The sequence below is a fragment of the Zophobas morio genome, unplaced genomic scaffold, assembly GCF_036711695.1.
Source record: "Zophobas morio isolate AGI-343-1 ecotype UQ-CSIRO unplaced genomic scaffold, CSIRO_AGI_Zmor_V1 ptg000022l, whole genome shotgun sequence".
NCBI classification, from domain to species: domain Eukaryota; kingdom Metazoa; phylum Arthropoda; class Insecta; order Coleoptera; family Tenebrionidae; genus Zophobas; species Zophobas morio.
The window spans coordinates 4,144,053-4,165,172 of record NW_026972127.1 but is presented as its reverse complement, the minus strand read 5'-3'; the positions used below and the strand labels follow the sequence as shown (position 1 = coordinate 4,165,172).

At 30.6% G+C, this 21,120-nt stretch overlaps 1 protein-coding gene across 1 annotated transcript in view; it reads left to right on the top strand.

Moving 5' to 3' along the window:
* Positions 1-21,120, top strand: part of LOC135133677 (zinc finger protein 117-like) — a 49,872-nt gene that overhangs the window by 9,382 nt on the left and 19,370 nt on the right. The window contains exons 3-4 of the mRNA XM_064062150.1: positions 10,716-10,895; positions 11,778-12,016. Coding sequence (XP_063918220.1) covers positions 10,716-10,895; positions 11,778-12,016 — 419 coding nt within the window. The remainder of the gene's footprint in view (positions 1-10,715; positions 10,896-11,777; positions 12,017-21,120) is intronic.

The window sequence follows — 21,120 nt, the reverse complement described above, 5'->3', positions numbered from 1 at the left end:
TTTGTGAATCATCTGCAAAAATTGTTCAATAAATCTTTCCTGAAATGCGTTAGTCATCTTCATGTATAAGTTTTTATTTTGTAAGACCGCCACGATGATTAAAAAATTTAAACCGCTATAGTTATAAATAACGAAGACGGGTTCGGTTTTGAAAACACAATAACTTTATGAGTGATGATGCTGCATTGTATAGAGTATAGAGTTATTAAATAAATCTCTACTGGAAAATACGTCTGAGATGCGTGGGATACTGAATGATCAGAAACAAATAACCTAGGTGTGAACACTTTTACAGATTTTTTGAATGCTTTAACTAAAATTGAAACTATTTGAAAATTGTACTTATAGGTAATTAAAAACCTCTTTAATAAAAAACTGGATTAATTCAATTTATAAGATAAAATAAAATATTCCGAAGGATTCGTGGTCGAATAAAAAGCATTGTAACATGATGAGCAATCAGTGACGTAATCATTTGCCGTAACAATTCGATTATTCTGAAATGAAATTCTGCTTTAAAAAAATTACGAACAATGAAGTTATATTAAAATAAAATTTACGAGCGAAAAACAAAAACCAATATCTACCTAAAAGTTGTTTTCTATTAGTTTTTCCATATGCGATAGGACAGAGTATCATATACAGGGTAATTCAAAAATGCCGGACTGACACTCAACGGTAGGTACAGTCGTGGTCGTAGAAAACTGGACCACTTTGACATAACAAAGTTTTAGTTGTTATTTTTTTATTATAATAGCAATTTGAATTTCCGCTCCTGGTTTGAAAAAATAATTTGATTTATCAAACAAAAGATTAATTAAACACCTATTTTTTTTAATTCGAAAGTATGTTGTGTCAAATCTAGTGGTGCAGTTTTCTAAAATAATTAAAAAATATATTTTGACAACAGCACGCCTAATAAACCTGTTGATTTGCTGAGACCATGACAACTACTGATTTGGTGCCATAAATGTCAATTTGACTATCAGGCAAGCCATCATAAAATTTTAGGTAGGTTGCCAACCTGACAAAAAAATCACAAACACGAATAGTCACTCGGTACTATAAAATGAAGAAAACGACGGATAAAGACATGATGCTTCCAAAATTATTTTAAATAATGAAAGTGTGTCAATTTCATGGACACAACATTAAGTGGTGATTTAAAATATGGTCAAATATCGAAAAGAAAAATCAAATTTTTTCTATATTTTCTACATTTGGAACTAACGATTTTCAAAATGATTTGTTCTTTGCTCAATCAACAGTCCTTAACAAGGTGTCATATATTTAGTGCGTCATTTCGTAAACACCCTGTATACCCCTGTAATAGTAACCATTGTTCTATTCTTTGGTCGTCTGAGTTTTAATTTTTTTCGATTAAAACAAAATCGATTTTTTTTTAGTTTTTCAAATTATATTGATCTTGAACTGTTTTAGAGAAAAATATGATGGACTATGACTGTGCACTTTTTTAAACACTTTTACTGGAGAAAAAAATTGTTCTAGAAATATTATCTTCTGTAGGTATATAGAAAGTAAATTTTAACACGAATAAAAGCGGAATAAGAAACATTTTATGATAATTTGTCACGATTCATGTATCAACTCTTTCAGAAATCGGTAGAAAAACTGACAAATCCAAAAAAAAACCGAAAAGTTTAAAAATCATGAAATCACGAGAGATCCAAACGTCGTAATATTGAAAAATCGGAAAATAAAAAATAGAAAACTCAAAAAATCGAAAAATCGAAAGAAAATCGAGAAATTGAAAAATCTAAAAACCGGAAAACCGAGAGTTCGAAAAACTGAGAAATTAAAAGATCAGAAATGTCCAAAAATCAAAAAACGTGTATACCTAAAAACTGAAAAATAGAGAAACCGGGAATTCGGAAAATCGAGAATTCGAAAACATGAAACAGTGGAACATCGGAAAATCGAGGTTTTGCAAAATGGAAAATGCGAAAAATCAAAAAATCGAGATATCAAAAAATGTGGAATTTGAAAATTCGTTAAATCCAGAGATCAATAAGACTTGAAGAATTGAGAAAACGAAAATTAGAAATATATAAAAATCGAGAAATTATAAAATCGCAATGTCGAAAAATCAAAATACTTGAATATTTAAAAATAGAAAAATCGAGAAACCGGGAAATCCAGAGAACGAAAAACTGAGAAATCGGGAAATCGAGAATTTGAGGGATCAAGAACTCGAAAAAAAGAGAAATTAAAAAAAACAGCAATGTCGAAAAATGAAAAAAATTGTATATCCAAAAACTCAAAAATTGAGAACCCGAAAATTCGGAAAATCAAGAAATCGAAAACATGAAAGTGTAGAACATAGAAAAATCGAGATCTTGTAAAATGGAAAAGGCGAAAAATCAAAAAATTGAGACATCGAAAAATGTGGAATTCGAAAAGCCCAGAAATTTAAAAATCCAATACCTACTTGAAAAATCGAGAAAACGAAAAATAGAAAAATATAAAAATCGGGAAACTATAAAATCGCATTGTGGAAATATCAAAATACTTGAATATTTAAAAATAGAAAAATCGAGAAACCGGAAAATTGAAAAATCGAAAAATTGAAACATCGAAAAATCGGAAAATGAAAAAAAAATTGAAAAGTTTAAAAATCATGAAATCAAGAAAGATTGAAACGTTGTAATATCGAAAAACCGGGAAATCAGAAAGCCGAAAATTCGAAAAATCGAAAAATAAAAAAATCGAAAATTCGAAAAATAGATTCGAAAGAAATAGCGAAAAGTTGAGGTATTAAAATACCAAAAATTGGAGAAATCGAGGAATAGAAAAATCGAAAGAAAATCAAAAAATTGAAAAATCTAAATCGAAAGAACGAGAAGTCGAAAAATCTAGGATCCGGGAAATCCAGAGATCGAAAAACTGAGAAATTGGGAAACCTTAAAGTCGAACATTGAAAAAGCGGGAAATCGAGAATTCGAGAGATCGAAAAGCCGAAAAACCGAGAAATTAAAAAATAGGCAGTGTCGAAAAATCAAAAAACTTGTACCTATATCTAAAAACTGAAAATTCGAGAAACTGGAAATTTGGAAAATCAAGAAATCGAAAATATGAAATAGTGGAACATCGAAAAATAGAAATCTTGTGAAATGGAAAAAGCGAAAAATCAAAAAATTGAGATATCGAAAAATGTAGAATTCGAAAAGCCCAAAAATTGAAATATCGAAAATTCGTTAAATCCAGAAATCGAAGACTTGAAAAATTGAGAAAACAAAAAATAAAAAAATATGAAAATCGAGAGATTATAAAATCGCAATGTCAAAAATCAAAACACTTGAATACCAATATAAAAACTGAAAAATCGACAAACCAGAAAATTGAAAAATCGAAAAACTGAGACATCGAAAAATCGGAAAATGGAAAAAAAATTGAAAAGTTTAAAAATCATGAAATCAAGAAAGATTGAAACGTTGTAATATCGAAAAACCGGGAAATCAAAAAGCCGAAAATTTGAAAAATCAGAAAATAAAAAAATCGAAAATTCGAAAAATATTAGATTCGAAAGAAATAGCGAAAAGTCGAGATATTGAGATACCGAAAATTGGAGAAATCGAGGAATAGAAAAATCGAAAGAAAATCGAAAAATCAAAAAATTAAGATATCGAAAAATGTAGAATTCGAAAAGGTCAAAAACTGAAAAACCCAAAATTCGTTAAATCAAGAGATCGATGATTTGAAAAATTGAGAACACAAAAAACAAAAAATATAAAAATTGCAATGTCAAAAATCAAAACACTTGAATGCCTACATAAAAATTGAAAAATCTACAAACCGGAAAATTAAAAATCGAAAAACTGAGATATCGAAAAATCGGAAAATCGAAAAAAAAAATCGAAAAGTTGAAAAATCATGAAAGCAAGAAAGATCGAAACGTCGTAATATCGAAAAACCGGGAAATCAAAAAGCCGAAAATTTGAAAAATCAGAAAATAAAAAAATCGAAAATTCGAAAAATATTAGATTCGAAAGAAATAGCGAAAAGTCGAGATATTGAGATACCGAAAATTGGAGAAATCGAGGAATAGAAAAATCTAAAGAAAATCGAAAAATTGAAAAACTAAATCGAAAGAAATCCAGAGATCGAAAAACTGAGAAATTGGGAAACCTTAAAGTCGAAAAATGAAAAAGCGGGAAATCGAGAATTCGAGAGATCGAAAAGCCGAAAAACCGAGAAATTAAAAAATAGGCAGTGTCGAAAAATCAAAAACTTGTGTATCTAAAAATTGAAAAATCGAGAAACCGGAAATTTGGAAAATCAAGAAATCGAAAATATGAAATAGTGGAACTTCGAAAAATCGAGATCTTGTAAAATGGAAAAAGCAAAAATCAAAAAATTAGATATCGAAAAATGTAGAATTCGAAAAGCCCAAAAATTAAAAACTCGAAAATTCCTTAAATCCAGAGATCGAAGACTTGAAAAATTGAGAAAACAAAAAGTAGGAAAATATAAAAATCGAGAAATTGTAAAATTGCGATGTGGAAAAATCAAAATACTTGAATATTTAAAAGTAGAAAAATCGAGAAACCGGAAAACTGAAAAATAGAAAATTTGAGACATCGAAAAATAGGGAAATCGAAAAAAAATCGAAAAGTTGAAAAATCATGAATTCAAGAAAGATCGAAACGTCGTAATATCGAAAAACCGAGAAATCGAAAAGCCGAAAAATTGAAAAATTGGAAAATAAAAAAATCGAAAATTCGAAAAATAGATTCGAAAAAGTACCGAATAGTCGAGATATTGAGATACCGAAAATTGGAGAAATCGAGGAATAGATAAATCGAAAGAAAATCGAAATTTTGAAAAATCTAAATCGAGATAACGTAAAGTCGAAAAATCTAGGAACCGGGAAATCCATAGATCAAAAAACTGAGGAATCGGGAAACCCTAAAGTCGAAAAAATTGAAAAATCGGGAAATCGGGAATTCGAGACATCAAAAATTCGAAAAACCGAGAAATTAAAAAAATCAGCAATGTCGAAAAATCAAAAAACCTGTAGGTGTATCCAAAAACTGAAAAATCTAGAAATCGCAAATTTGGAAAATCAAGAAATCGAAAACATGAAAATGTAGAACGTAGAAAAATCGTGATCTTGTAAAATGGAAAAGGCGAAAAATCAAAAAATTGAGAAATCGAGAAATGTGGAATTCGAAAAGCCCAGAAATTGAGAAATCGAAAATTCGTTAAATCCAGAGATCGAAGACTTGAAAAATTGGGAAAACAAAAAGTAGGAAAATATAAAAATCGAGAAACTATAAAATCGCAATGTGGAAAAATCAAAATGCTTGAATATTTAAAAGTAGAAAAATCGAGAAACCGGAAAATTGAAAAATGTAAAAATTGAGACATTGAAAAACCGGAAAATCGAAAAAAAAATCGAAATGTTGAAAAATCATGAAATCAAGAAAGATCGAAACGTCGTAATATCGAAAAATCGGGAAATCGAAAAGCCGGAAAATTGAAAAATCGAAAATTCGAAAAATAGATTCGAAAATTGGAGAAATCGAGGAATAGAAAAATCGAAAGAAAATCGAAAAATTCTATCTAAATCGAGAGAAAGAGAAGTCGAAAAATCTAGGAACCGGGAAATCCAGAGATCGAAAAACTGAGAAATTGGGAAAGTCGAAAAATTGAAAAATCGGAAAATCGAGAATTCGAGAGATCAAAAAATCGAAAAACCGAGAAAGTAAAAAATCCGAAATGTCCAAAAATCAACAAAATTGTATATCTAAAAACTGAAAAATCGGAAAAACCGGAAAATCAAGAAATCGAAAACATGAAAAAGTGGAACATCGGAAAATCGAGATCTTGTAAAATGGAAAACGCGAAAAATCAAAAAATTGAAATATCGAAAGATGTGGAATTCAAAAAGCCCCGAAATTGAAAAATCGAAAATTCATTAAATCCAGAGATCGAAGACTTAAAAAATTGAAAAAACGAAAAATAGAAAAATCGAGAAATTATAAAATCGCAATGTCGAAAAATCACAATACTTGAATATTTGAAAATAGAAAAATCGAGAAACTGAGACATCGAAATGCCAAAAAATTGAAAAATCGGAAAATAAAAAAATCGAAAATTCGAAAAATTAGTAGATTAGAAAAAAATACCGAAAAGTCAAGATATTGAGATACCGAAAAATGGAAAAATTGAGAATTGAAAAATCGGAAAATCGAAAAAAAATCGAAAAGTTGAAAAATCATGAAATCAAAAAAGATCGAAACGTCGTAATGTCAAAAAACCGGGAAATCTAAAAGCCGAAAATTTGAAAAATCGGGAAATAAAAAATAGATTCGAAAGAAATAGCAAAAAGTCGAGAGATTAAGATACCAAAAATTGGAGAAATCGGGGAATAGAAAAATCGAAAGAAAATCGAATAATTGAAAAATCTAAATCGAAAGAAATCTAGAGATCGAAAAACTGAGAAATTGGAAATCCTTTAAGTCGAAAATTGAAAAAGGGTTAAATTGAGAATTCGAGAGATCGAAAAGCCGAAAACCGAGCAATTAAAAAATAGGTAGTGTCGAAAAATCAAAAAACTTGTATATATAAAAACTGAAAATTCGAGAAACCGGAAATTTGGAAAATCTAGAAATCGAAAATATGAAACAGTGGGACTTCGAAAAATCGAGATCTTGTAAAATGGAAAAAGCGAAAAATCAAAAAATTGAGATATCGAAAAATGTATAATTCCAAAAGCTCAAAGATTGAAAAATCGAAAATTCCTTAAATCCAGAGATCGAAGACTTGAAAAATTGGGAAAACAAAAAGTAGGAAAATATAAAAATCGAGAAACTATAAAATCGCAATGTGGAAAAATCAAAATGCTTGAATATTTAAAAGTAGAAAAATCGAGAAACCGGAAAATGGAAAAATTAAAAAATTGAGACATTGAAAAATCGGAAAATCGGAAAAAAATCGAAAAGTTCAAAAACCATGAAATCAAGAAAGATCGAAACGTCGTAATATCGAAAAATCGGGAAATCGAAAACCCGAAAAATTGAAAAATCGTAAAATAAAAATATGGAAAATTCGAAAAATAGATTCGAAAGAAATACCGAATAGTCAAGATGTTGAGATACTGAAAATTGGAGAAATCGGGCAATAGTAAAATCGAAAGAAAATCGAGAAATTGAAAAATCTAAATCGAGAGATCGGAAAGTCGGAAAAACTAGAAACGGGGAAATTGAGAGATCGAAAAATTGTGAAATCGGGAAATCGAGAATTCGAGAGATCGAAAAGTCGAAAAACAGAGAAATTAAAAATTCAGCAATGTCGAAAAATCAAAAAACTTGTAACCCTATATCTAAAAATTGAAAAATCGGAAAGCCGGAAATTCGGAAAATCAAGGAATCGAAAATATGAAAAAGCCGAACATCGAAAAATCGAGATCTTGTAAAATGGAAAAGCCAGAAAATCAAAAATTGAGATGTCGAAAAATGTGGAATTCGAAAATCCCAGAAATTGAGAAATTGAAAATTCGTTAAATCCAGAGATCGAAGACTTGAAAAATTGACAAAACGAAAAATAGGAAAATATAAAAATCGAGAAATTATAAAATCGCAATGTGGAAAAATCAAAATGCTTGAATATTTAAAAGTAGAAAAATCGAGAAACCGGAATATTGAAAAATTAAAAAATTGAGACATTGAAAAATCGGAAAATCGAAAAAAAATCGAAAAGTTGAAAAACCATGAAATCAAGAAAGATCGAAACGTAATATCGAAAAATCCGGAAACCGAAAAGCAGAAAAATTGAAAAATCGTAAAATAAAAAAATGGAAAATTCGAAAAATAGACTCGAAAGAAATGCCGAATAGTCGAGCTGTTGAGATACCGAAAATTGGAGAAATCGGGCAATAGAAAAATCGAAAGAAAATCGAGAAATTGAAAAATCTAAATCGAGAGATCGAAAAGTCGGAAAACCTAGAAACGGGGAAATTGACAGATCGAAAAACTAAGAAATCGGGAAATCGAGAATTCGAGAGACCGAAAAGTCGAAAAACAGAGAAATTAAAAAATTAGCAATGTCGAAAAATCAAAAAACTTGTAAGCCTATATTTAAAAACTGAAAAATCGGAAAGCCGGAAATTAGGAAAATCAAGGAATCGAAAACATGAAAATGTAGAACGTAGAAAAATCGTGATCTTGTAAAATGGAAGAGGCGAAAAATTACAAAATTGAGAAATCGAGAAATGTGGAATTCGAAAAGCCCAGAAATTGAAAAATCGAAAATTCGTTAAATCGAGAGATCGAAGACGTTGAAAAATTGAAAGAACGAAAAATAGAAAATTATAAAAATCGAGAAATTATAAAATCGCTATACGAAAAAATCAAAATACTTGAATATTTAAAAGTAGAAAAATCGAGAAACCTGAAAATTGAAAAATAGAAAATTTGAGAAATCGAAAAATCGGGAAATCGAAAAAAAACCGAAAAGTTGAAAAATTATGAAATCAAGTAAGATCGAAACGTCGTAATATCGAAAAAACCGAGAAATCGAAAAGCCGAAAAATTGAAAAATCTGAAAATAAAAAAATCGAAAATTCGAAAAATAGATTCGAAAAAATACCAAATAGTCGAGAGTCGAGATATTGAGATACCGAAAATTGGAGAAATCGAGGAATAGATAAATCGAAAGAAAATCGAATATTTGAAAAATCTAAATCGAAAGAAATCCAGAGATCAAAAATCGAAAAGGCGAAAAACCAAAAAATCGAGATATCGAAAAATGTGGAATTCGAAAAGGTAGAAAGACGAAAGGTGAGAAAATCCAAAAATTGGGAAATCGAGAAAGCGAAGAGTCTCTTCCAGAACTTTAAAAATCCAGAGATCGAAGACTTGAAAAATGGAGAAAACGAGAAATAGAAAAATATAAAATCGAGAAATTGCGAAGTCGAAAAATCGACAAATTATAAAATCGCAATGTCGAAAAATCAAAACACTTAAATATTTAAAAATTGAAAAATCGGGAAATTGAAAAATTGAGAAATCGGAATATCGAGGTATCAAGAAATTGAAAATTGCCAAATTACGAATCTGGAGTTACATTGTTAGAATCAGTTTGTTTGGTTATGTTACAGTTAAAACACTAAGACAAAATTTTGTAGAATTTTTGAAATATCGTGTGGTAAATAACCAAAAAACGGAATTTTAAAATTATGAAGATTCAAGAAATAATTCGATTTACTATAAAATTTTAATAGGTATATAGAAAGCAAATTTTAACATGAATAAAAGTGGAATAAGAAAAATTTTATGATAATTTTTGTACGCTGCAAAGTCAAAACGGAACGGACTTTAGGTCTCTGAAAAATTTTCCATGTAGTCGAAAAATTGAGAAATCTGGAAATAGAAACGTAGAAATTGGGAAGTCGAGAAATTAAGAGATCGAAAAATTGAAATATCGGGAAATCGCAAAGTTGAAAAATCGGGAAATTAAAAAATCGTAATGTCGAAAATCAAAAACTTGAAAAATCAAGAAACCGGGAAACCGAAAATTAATAATACTCGTGCTCTATATCGTTTGTTGGAGATTTTATGAAACAAATAGTCAAAACTAGAAAAAATTATCTGTTGATTCCTACTAAAGATTGAACCACACCGGGTATTGGTCACTTGCACGCCACGGTTAGTTTACAAAGGTTTTCATTGCCTACACGTACCTAGCTGATAAGAAGCCAACATTACAGTTTCATGAGTTTCATAGTAAGTCTATATAACAGTACACGGATAAAAAATCAGCAGATCTACTTTTCTAAAAAGTGTTTCTTATAGATTTGTAAAAAAGTAAAATAATCTTGTAAAAAAAAACTGAATTGGTAGAAAATTTAAGACCGATAAAAATTTTTACCAATATCCAATTGCCGACATTACGTAAGTTAATTCATGTGAATTTTAATCGAAGTACAATTGAGATAAAATCTTTTCATTAGGTGCTTTATTAACAAAATGTCCGAAATTATCCGGAGTTTAAAAGGCAACAATTGTTTATGGTATTAACTCTTCAAATTATATGCAAATCTTTTTGACCGCTGAGCGCAACTGACCCACGCTGGAAGACTCCATATGAAAATTTTACTAATAGGTCCCATCCAAGATGCAAAAACACCTGTAGTTTATTCATTCTCCTTATTTTTAATAATTGGTTTTTGAAAAAAAAAAGGAAAGATTGATTCAGGAATTTTTTAAGCACCTTTTTGAGCTCTTCAATGCTTTTTCAACAACATACTAGCTTCTCCATCATTTTTTGATTACCCTGTATAGCCAGATTTCAAAATTTCGAAAATAAACTAGTGAAACCAAATGATTCGCCCATAAAATATAGATAGTTACGTTAATTTCTGTTCTCTATAAAATGTTATCAGTACTAATATCATAGTCAATAATAAAACAAAGTCGCAGAGGTTACTAAATGTTGGCTACAAATTTTTATTGGATTTTAAGAGTGATTCGAGACTAACCAATTTTATCGTATTTTTACGACTTTGATTCCACTGTAGAAGTTATTAGGCTAATGAATCTAACTGAATCTGCCTGAATGCTATCTAGAACCAAATATTTAAAAATGTCAAACCACATTGAGGGTAATTAATAATTTAACCCCAGTCCCCGACGCAGCACTAGAATTAAAAATAAATGCCGCTTCAGCTCTAACTTTAATAACTATTTTTCCAGGGATGAGTGCGCTGATGTATGCGAACTCGCTCAACACCCTCGTTCCCACCCCCTACAACCCCTACGTGTGGCACCCCATCCCGGGCTTGTTCCTGCCGTACTCCCCCAAGATGGAGTCCCTCAGCCCGGAAAGCGCCACTTCCGCGGACCAAGCTTTCACCCCGGAAAAAGTGAAAACAGGTAAGGGCTCGTTTCTTAACAGGTTAACAATTCAATTCGTCCATCAATAATTAATCGTGTAATAACGAATGGGAATTGGAATAAATAATCGGCAATTATATAAAGTGAAATCGATTGTGCTCATACCAGTCATGAAAAATTATAAGCGCACGTGGACTTCTTATCGGACAATTATGAGGTTTTTAGGTGCCTCTGAAGGCTGTTAAGAGTTATCGAACTAATTACTGCTTTAATCTTGCTACGGTTTAGTTACTTGACAGGTGATAGGGTTTGTGGAAATACGGTTGGTAATGAACGGAATCGCGCGTGCGAATTAATTGCAGTTTTGGTGTGATTAGTGGAGTTATTTATGGACGGGGAGCTTTCAAATTGGTGTAAGTTGTTGTTGTTTTTAGGGGTCTTAATCTAAATAGTTGTTTCTTGGTGTTGACTTATGTAATGGCTAAAAAAATCAAGGAACGTCACAATATTATTCTAACATTTGGAACTTTTCCATGAGGTTAAAAAATTTGCAGATGAACAAAATTTTTGTGGTTTGACGACTAAGATGGTGCTGGAAATACCACTTGATAAGAACCTTGGAATAAAATATTATCATACATCATAATTTCGTTTCACATTATATAACTTAACACTTTGTCCTTTTACAATTTATTATGAAAAAATTTAAATGAGAGCAAAGACAGGAAATTTATGTCCTTAAATCCTGTAGCTACGAACCCAATAAACTGTATTGTCGATATTCCTCCTCGGCCAATAACACCCGGTTTGAGCCGCCGCTCATTACTAAATATTGAATAATTGTGGAACATACTACAACTGCTAGCGTAATTAAGCTTGTGGATGTGTAACCCATACTTTACCATTGCTCTGTTTTCGCAGAGGACGAGGTCCCCCTCAACCTGTCCATGAAGGGGCGCTCCCGGACCCACAGCATCTGGTCCCCCGGGAGCCTGTGCGAGCAGGAGATGAAGTCCGTGGTCGAGAAGGCCGACTCCAGCCAGCCGGCGCTGCACGCGTCGCATCCGCCCGAGTCTCGATGGAAATGGGAGGGTCCCGGCGAGAAGGACCCCCAGAGCAAGGCCCCCACGATCGGTCCCGGCGGCGAGAAGCAGTTTGTGGTGAGTTCGTAATAAGAGACAAAATGCGGAGACCCATGTGGGTATTTTTCCGTCCCGTGATTATACGTTACGTATGTAGAAAAAAGGATTTGAGTGAAGTTTTCTACTTTTCCACATATATTATGCTTTGTATAATATTATATTGAAGTGAAGCCAACCCCCTGTTATTTAAATAATGTGTTATTTCCTAACAATCGAAACAAAGGAAGCCCCCCTTTATCTTCGCCGCATTAATATTTCAATAATGATATCGTGACAAGAACAATACGCCTGCATGGCTAAAGAAAACAAAATAAGTAGACGTTTTGTAATTACAAAACAATTAAATCGACGTTAGAAATCGCTTCATTTCCCTGAATTATTCCTGAGTCGATTTAAAATGCCCGATATGCAGGGCCGTATCACACACAGCGGCCCACAGTGTCCGTCAGGGTATAATTAAACGCGAACCACCCATTCACTGAATTCCGAGACACCCTAAATAAAACATTCTACACGAGGGAGAGGCGTTTCGGTTTTTCGTCATCAGTTTTTATTTCACACGAATTTTATTTTTTAAACGCCTCCCGGAGGCTGTAATTACATCCACGAGCCAGGCCTGCAATTACAATTGTTTTTACTATCGGATACATTTTATGAAATTAGCCGTTTTAATAAAACAGGCGCAATTATACACAGAGTGGGGGCTAACGGACAGTAATTGGAACTCGATAAAATCAAGGAGGAATAAATCCACGACTCGAAGAACAAAAACTACCCCAGTGAACATAGGCTTAAAATAACGTTAGAGTTTTATTCAATCAGAATAATAGGTCAATTTTTAACCAAATTTAACCCGCAAGATGAAAGTTTTTAACTCGTTTTTAAGCAATGTTTAATCACTTGTTGATAAATCTTAAAATCAGGACATGTCAACACATAGAATTTTGTTTTCCACACAACGAATACGCATAAAATGTTCACGATTTAATTTTGAACATTTTTTGAATTAGCAATCTCCTGTTTAAAATTCCCAATTGAGAAGTTATTAAGTCTAAATAATAAATTAGAGAAAACCGTCGGTCCTTTTAAACATATTATTAAAATCATTAAGATGAAATAAATACATTTCTAACACTTAGTTCAAATTAACATTTACATCGCTACAACAATCTTGCCTCCAGTAAACCAAGTAAAGGTGGTCAAACTAAAAAATGATTTTTAAGCAAAACATTTATTACAGTTGAAATATTATGAGAAGAACTTAAAGACTCGTCACAACGCAAATAAAATGTAAGTGGAATGTTAAATTTTGCATTTTTTCGTATCTATCTTCGTTAAAAATAATTCTTTGAAGACAAAATTAATTTAAAACGACTACATAATTCATAAACAATCAGTTCATAAGCACCCCAAAAACAAAATTTTGCTTTTGAAATGCCATTTTTCTAAAACTGAAATCTTATAAATCTGAAACCTCGTAACAAAAAAGTGTAGCAGATAGATCTATTAAGTTTGGTCCACACTGTGCTAGTAGTGTGTCAAAAGACCGTCTAAAACTGTGCCCTGTATATAGAGTAGAATTTTGTGGAAACAAAATCGATATTTTTCCGTGATATTTACTCCAACATTGCTATGTGTGTTTTTAAGAATCACTAAAACCAGTAATATTTTATTTAATTTCCTTGTTAAAAAAATCATCACTCGCTTTCTATCAAAAATCGTAGAATATGTGTTTTGAGAACTCTGATTATTTCTTTAGCTTCCAACAGTTGCATTTTTAATAAAAAAGGGTCGGGTTTTTATGTTTTCTTATGGTGATGGGAATTGAGTAGTAAGTAGAAGACGCTAAAATTTTGGATTTATTGACAAATAAGCAAGCAATACATTTTTATTCCTTTGACAATTTTTTAGAAAATCACAAATAAAATTATTTCTCTTCTTGTAAACGCAATCCGGAGACATACTGTCTATTCAATAATGTGATCAAAGCAGAGCTGTTCAAAGTACTCAAAAAAAGTACTTGAAGTACCAAGTACCAAGTACTACTTGAAATAGTGCTCAAGTAAAGTACCAAGTACTTACTTTCAGCAAGAGTATTTCAAGTATCAAGTACTTTTCAGATGTACTTGAAGTACAAGCCAAGTACATTACTTCAAGTACTTACGAGTACTTGAAGTACTGGAGGTATACTTCAAGTACTTACAAATACTTGAAGTACTGAAAATGCTTCAAGTACTTTCTAATTATTTGAAATACTGTAGAATTAGATAACTTTTCCTGTTTTTTTAAAAAAGCTTAATATATTTTAGAACTGAATTTTTTAATACTCAGAATTTAAGTATACAATAATACATATTTCGCCACATAAAAAATTGCATAAGCATCAACTTAAATGCAGAATGGTAGCTCACTTATTAATAATACTATGTTATTTATAAAAAGTATTCTTTTGAAATACTTTTACATCTTTCTGTTGACACAATACCTTCGACAAAATTAACGTCTATTTCTAATTTAAAATTTAAAATAAAATACATGACGGCGTTGTCTATGTATGCTTACTATTAATTTATAACAAAAACATCGGCCCTGTATGGTATTTTCTCAGGCTTCTGTTGCCTTTTTTAATATTTTGAATTTTGGTTCACCACCAAAACGTACTGATTTTTTAATAAATTTGTGTTAAAAATATATGAATTTTATGAACCGGTTCCGTATTTAAGTTTGTGGGTAGTTTACAGCACCCTTAATCATTACCCATTGTGAAAGTGCACAGGGCCGGATTTGTAAAACTGAAATTTTTCAGAAAAAAATTTTAAGAGCAGTGCGATACATATACATGCTCGTGACATAAAAATCTTTAAGTCACTATGTTGCATTTTCAAAAAAAACGTATGAATTTTTTAAATAAAAAATAAAATGCCTAAAACGAGAGTCCATTTTCAGCGAAAACTGTAACTCTTGAAAAATATCAAGGTGATCAAAGTAATTAGTCGTTTTTTACTTTTGCGGTTACCAAAAATGCTGAGGATTTTCTTGGAATGAATGCCCCATATTCCTGAATATATCTGTCTACCACCTACGTATTTACTATTCTAAAAATTATTAAATTAACCTAGATACTACAGTGACTAAATAGTAAACACTAATCACTACAATGTTTGTCTAACTAAGTATGTAACTTTACACTGACAAATCACAAATAATAGGTTCGTAATGCTGTTCCGTCCATTTATACAAAATTTTGTTGCTCTAATGCCACAATACTTTCAGAATTTTCCTTTACATTTTCGATTGGCTTATTTTTTATTTTTACCTGAAAACTCAAAGAAGATGACATTAGTAATTGATAACTACAATGACTTCAGGGAATGCCTAACAACGGCTTTTGCGAAAATTCAGGTAAATATGTACTAAATTTATTATTGTTAAAATATTTCGTAGGGGTGTACTTATCTAGGCAATTATACTAACTAATCGCGAATTTCATTAACTTTGTATTTTTTTATAATGTGAATATGTATTTTGTTCCATTTACGGAAGCGGCCACTGACCCTTTTGGGTATCTTTACCTGATATTGTAAATACAAATGTAAATTCAGTACTTCTGTAACCGTCCTGTATTTAAACATCGAAACCGAACGCTGTCTATTATTTCGCACACAACAAAACAAAGGTCCTTCGAGCAATATCAAAGTACAATTCGGTACTCATCAAAACCATACAATCATGGTCGTATCAACTGGATTACAAAAAACATTGGTACTACGAGCGGAGTTTCACAAAACGTATTTCATTTTGAACAATATTGAAAGTTGTTGTACGGTAATAAATAAAATCCGCACAGGAAAGACAAATGACACTAATTAGTGTGACTTTTAAAATCATTGTTTTTCTGCATTACGTCTTTTTAAATTGTTGGTGTTCAGATAATTCATACAATTTAACAGATTATTTGAAACTGTAATGTGAGAAAATATAAGTAGTAATAACAAACTAAGTTTATATGGCTGAACCATGTATAAACAAAAAAAGAAAATTTGGTAAAAAACGAGTGTTTAACATGATAAAGAAAACTAAACTTCAAAATATTTAACATAAAATTGTGTTTAAATTCTACGAGGAAGAGGGGAATATGAAAGTCTGTACCTGCCATCAGCTATTGCTATTATAATAAAAGGGATAATCCCCTGCCGAGTTCTCCGCCCTGACCAGGCTTCTTACTGACAAATACGCGGCGGGGTTAAGAAACTAATGAAAGAATAAATATCTTTTTGAACGAGTACTGAATCATTTCTCAAATATTTTCAAATCCGACCTTGCACTTTAGCAGGTACGTCAACAAACCCGATTCCCTTTGGGGTACCGGGAGGTACTGAAAAACTACCCGCAAAGTTAAGTTCCAGACCAAAATACAAAAAAGACAGAATTCATATATTCACAACTTTACATCGCTGAAAATTTTACACAGGTCTCCGACCCTTCTGCTGTCGTCATCCACTCTCAAATGGCATATTTATGACATTAATTTTCTTACCTACCTATCTATCGGCATTATGCAAGTACCTATGAAATGTACGTCATATTGTGGATAAGATATCCACAATCACAGATCAAAATATAACCTCACAGGAAACAAACACGATTTTACTATAAAAATACATCTAATCAAATAATTGAATTAATAACTTCAAGTATTTAACAGACCCTGTTTTGAGATATGAAAACTTCGTAAAATAGAGACTAAAGTATTTGAAATTTCCACTTTCATACTTCAAGTAATTCAAGAGTATTTAAAATACTGAGTGAAGTACTTGGAGTAAAGTACTTGGCAAAATCAAGTACTAAACTCAAGTACATTTTAGAAATACTTCAAGTACCAAGTACCAAGTACCTAAATATAAAAGTACTTCAAGTAAAGTACTTGAAGTACTTAAAGTACTTGAAGTATTACTTCAAGTACTTTTACTTGAAGTACTGAACAGCTCTGGATCAAAGTAAAAAAATATTATGAGAAGAACTTATCGAGTCGTCACACCGCAAATAAAATTTAAATTGAATAGTAAATAATTTTTTCGCATACTTTTCGTAGTCACCTTCAACTTATTCTAAAAATTCTTTTTATTAATTACAAAATTAATTTAAAATGATTACATAATTCATAAACAGTTCTTAAGCACAAGGAAATATAAAAATTTCCATTTTTCTAAAACTGAAATCTTATAACTTGGAAATCTCGTAACAAAAAAATGTAACAGATAGATCTATTAAGTTTTGTCCTAACTATGGAAGTATTGTGGCGAAAGACCGTCTAAAACTATGCCCCGTATATAGAGTAGAATTTTGTGAAAAAAAAACAATATTTTCCCGTGATATTTACTCCAACTTTGTTATGTGTGTTTTTAAGAATCACTAAAACCAGTAATATTTTACTTAATTTCCTTGTTAAAATAATCATCACTTGCTTTCCATCAAAAATTGTAGAATATGTGTTTTGAGAACTCTGATTATTTCTTTGGCTTCCAACAGTTGCATTTTTAATAAAAAAGGGTCGGATTTTTATATTTCCTTAGGGTGATGAGAATTGAGAAGAGGCCAAAATTTTGGATTTATTTGACAAATAAGCAAACAATACTTATTTATTTCTTTGAAAATTTTTTTAATAATCACAAATAAAAATCATTTCCTTCTTGTAAACGAAATCCGGGGACACATTCTATATTCAAATAATGTGGCCAAAGTAGAAAAATATGATTAAGCAAGACGTTGATTCCAGTAGAAATATTATGAGAAGAACTTATCAAGTCGTCACAACGCAAATAAAATTTAACTTAAATGATAAATATTTTTTCTGCATATTTTTTATAGTTGGAAAATTATTCTAAAAATTGTTTTCATTAATTACAATATTAATTTAAAACGACTACATAATTCAGAAAAAAAGTTCATAAACACCAGGAAAAATAAAAATTTTCTGTTGGAATGCCATTTTTCTAAAACTGAAATCTTATATAACTTTGAAACTTCGTAACAAAAAGTTGTAACAGATAGATCTATTAACTTCTGTCCGCACCGTGCAAGTAGTGTGGCAAAAGACCGTCTAAAACTGTGCTTCGTATATAGAGTAGATTTTGTGAAAAAAAATCCATATTTTCCCGAGATATTGAGTCCGACCTTGCTATCTATGTGTGTTTTTAAGAATCACTAAAACCACTCATATTTTATTTAATTTCCTTGTTAAAACAGTCATCACTTGCTTTTTTTCAAACATTGTAGAACATGTGTTTTGAGAACTGATTATTATTTCTTTGACTTCCAACCGTTGTATTTTTAATAAAAAGGGATCGGGTTTTTATATTTCCTTAGGGTGATGAGAACTGAAAAGACGCTAAAATTTTGGTTTTATTTGACAAATAAGCAAGCAATACTTATTTATTTCTTTGAAAAATTTTTTGATAATCACAAATAAAAATCTTTTTCTTCTTATGAAGGAAATCCGGGGACGCATTCTATATTCAAATAATGTGGTCAAAGTAGAAAAATATTATTAAGCAAGACGTTGATTACAGTAGAAATATTATGAGAAGAACTTATCGAGTCGTCATAACGCGAATAAAATTTAGGTTGAATAATAAATAATTTTTTTGCATATTTTTAGTAGTCACCTTCGTTGAAAAATTATTCTAAAAATTGTTTTCATTAATTACAATATTGATTTAAAACGACTACACAATTCAGAAACAGTTCATAAACACCAAGAAAAATAAAAATTTTCTGTTGGAATGCCATTTTTCTAAAACTGAAATCTTATATAACTTTGAAACCTCGTAACAAAAAATTGTAACAAATAGATGTATTCAGTTTTGTCCTCACTGTGCAAGTAGTGTAGCAAAAGACCGTCTAAAACTGTGCCCCGTATATAAAGAAGAATTTTGTAAAAAAAAAATTCTCCTTCCAGCCTTGCTACGTATGCTTTTAAGGACCACTAAAACTAGTAATATTTTATTTAATTTTCTTGTTAAAAAAATCATCACCTGCTTTCTATCAAAAATTGTGGAGTATGTGTTTTGAGAACTCCAACCGTTATTGCATTTTTAAAAGAAAAGGATCGAATTTTTATATATTTTTTTATGGTGATGACTGATGAGAATTGAGTAGTATATAGAAGATGCCACAATTTGCGATTTATTGATTTTTTAGAAAATCACAATTAATTTGTTTTTCGTCTTGTATTCAAATAATGTGGTCAAAGTAAAAAAATATTGTCAAGCAAGATTACGGTAGAAATATCATGAAAAAAATTTATTGAATCGTCACAAAGTAAATAAAATTTAAATTGACTCTTAAATTTTGACAATTTTTCGTATTCGCCTTCGTTAAAAAATTATTCTAAGAAGCATATTTTATTAATAAATAGATGTAAGTGATAAATTGATTGTAGAGGTCGAAAATTAATTTAAAACCATTACATAATTCTTAAACAAATTGTTAATAAATGACAGAAACCGTAAAATTTTTCTTTTGGAACTTGGACTGGACCTTTTTCTAAAACTAAGATATTATAATTTTGAAACCTGGTTAAAAATTCATAACGTTCTGACCAAAGGAATGCTCGATAACTGCGATGTAAGCCAAAATTTTCTTAAAGGAATTCAAGACGTTGAAACCTATATATTAAGTAAAAATTCTGACTCATCGACAATAAGGTTAACTGAACAAGGATGCGTGTGACAACTGGCACTGAAATTGTAAAAATTAAAACCAAATAAATAATTTATATCGACGCACGTTAGCAAGCCTTATATGATCATCCAGACTTTTATTTATTTATACTGAAAAAAAATCTCTCATTTACATTTACTCAACACACAACACTTAAAAAACGATTAACCATACAGAAATTACAGTCCACAGTGGAAATTAGTAACTACGGAATGATTAAAAATTATAAAGATAGAACTTCACATTAACATTAATAATTAGCAGTCACAAAATTACGTAAAATAAAATAAAAAAAAAAACAAAAAAAATATCCGATTACCGAAACTCCTGCTCCTGTTTGTACAAATGTAACAACATTCGACAACGCTACCTCCTTATGAATAATTAATTCCTTTATCCTGAAGATGAGTTTGCTGTCGCTTCCGGTGTAAGCAGCGGCAGTTTTGCCCAAATTGGAGCAATTAAAACCGACATTAATGTCCAAAAGCGCATGCAATCGACTTTCACTAACACAAGGTGTTTGTTTTAATCATTTTCATAATTATCCGAAAAGCTGACGAATTTTAAGCAGTTTTGCCTAGCAATTCTCAAAATTTAATTATTGCGGGACTTATCGCCTCTTCTGCTTTCTCTGCTCACATAAATTAAAAATTTAAATGTGCTGGCTGCTCATTTTCAGGTACCCGTGTTTAGTATGCATCGTATGCAAATTTATAAAAGCCAACCAATAAAAAATCTATAAAAGCTTAACGCTTTTTCGATCTTGAACTTGATTTTTTTATGTGGTTAGTTTGCATATGCTAACAGATGCTATCAGGGAAATTAATTTCTTTATTTTAAACAAATTAGAAATGAAAACAGACATAAATTATGGTTTATTTTGAACGCGGTGTGGCTTGCATAATTTTTTCATGGCAGTTGTTTGTAAATTAAGTGGCATTCGCAATCACAAAGAAAAGTGGATTAATTATTAATTTGACACTTTTGTGTTATTTTTGTCATGTCGAACACGATAATATCTCAAACTTAGCCATACTTTTGTGTTATTTAAATAATTAATTAAATGTTGTAGGTAGGTATATCAACACGTTTGAAGAATAAAATATTTCTAATTTATAAACAATTCACCTGTATTTAATGACATCCCTGATGCGTATTACTTGTCCATAATTCATACTCTTTCTTCACTTACTAAATCTTGCTTTTCATCTACCTTATAATTTATACCAACTTTTTCCTCCCCTGACATTTAAAAAATTTTAAGACATTACCCAAATGCCAGGAAACAAAAACCAGCCATGAATAATAAACGAGCCCTTGATATAAATTTAATGACGATGATTTGATTGATTGTTACGACAGAATGCACCTCGAAAGCGCTGACTTATTTTTAAACCTCA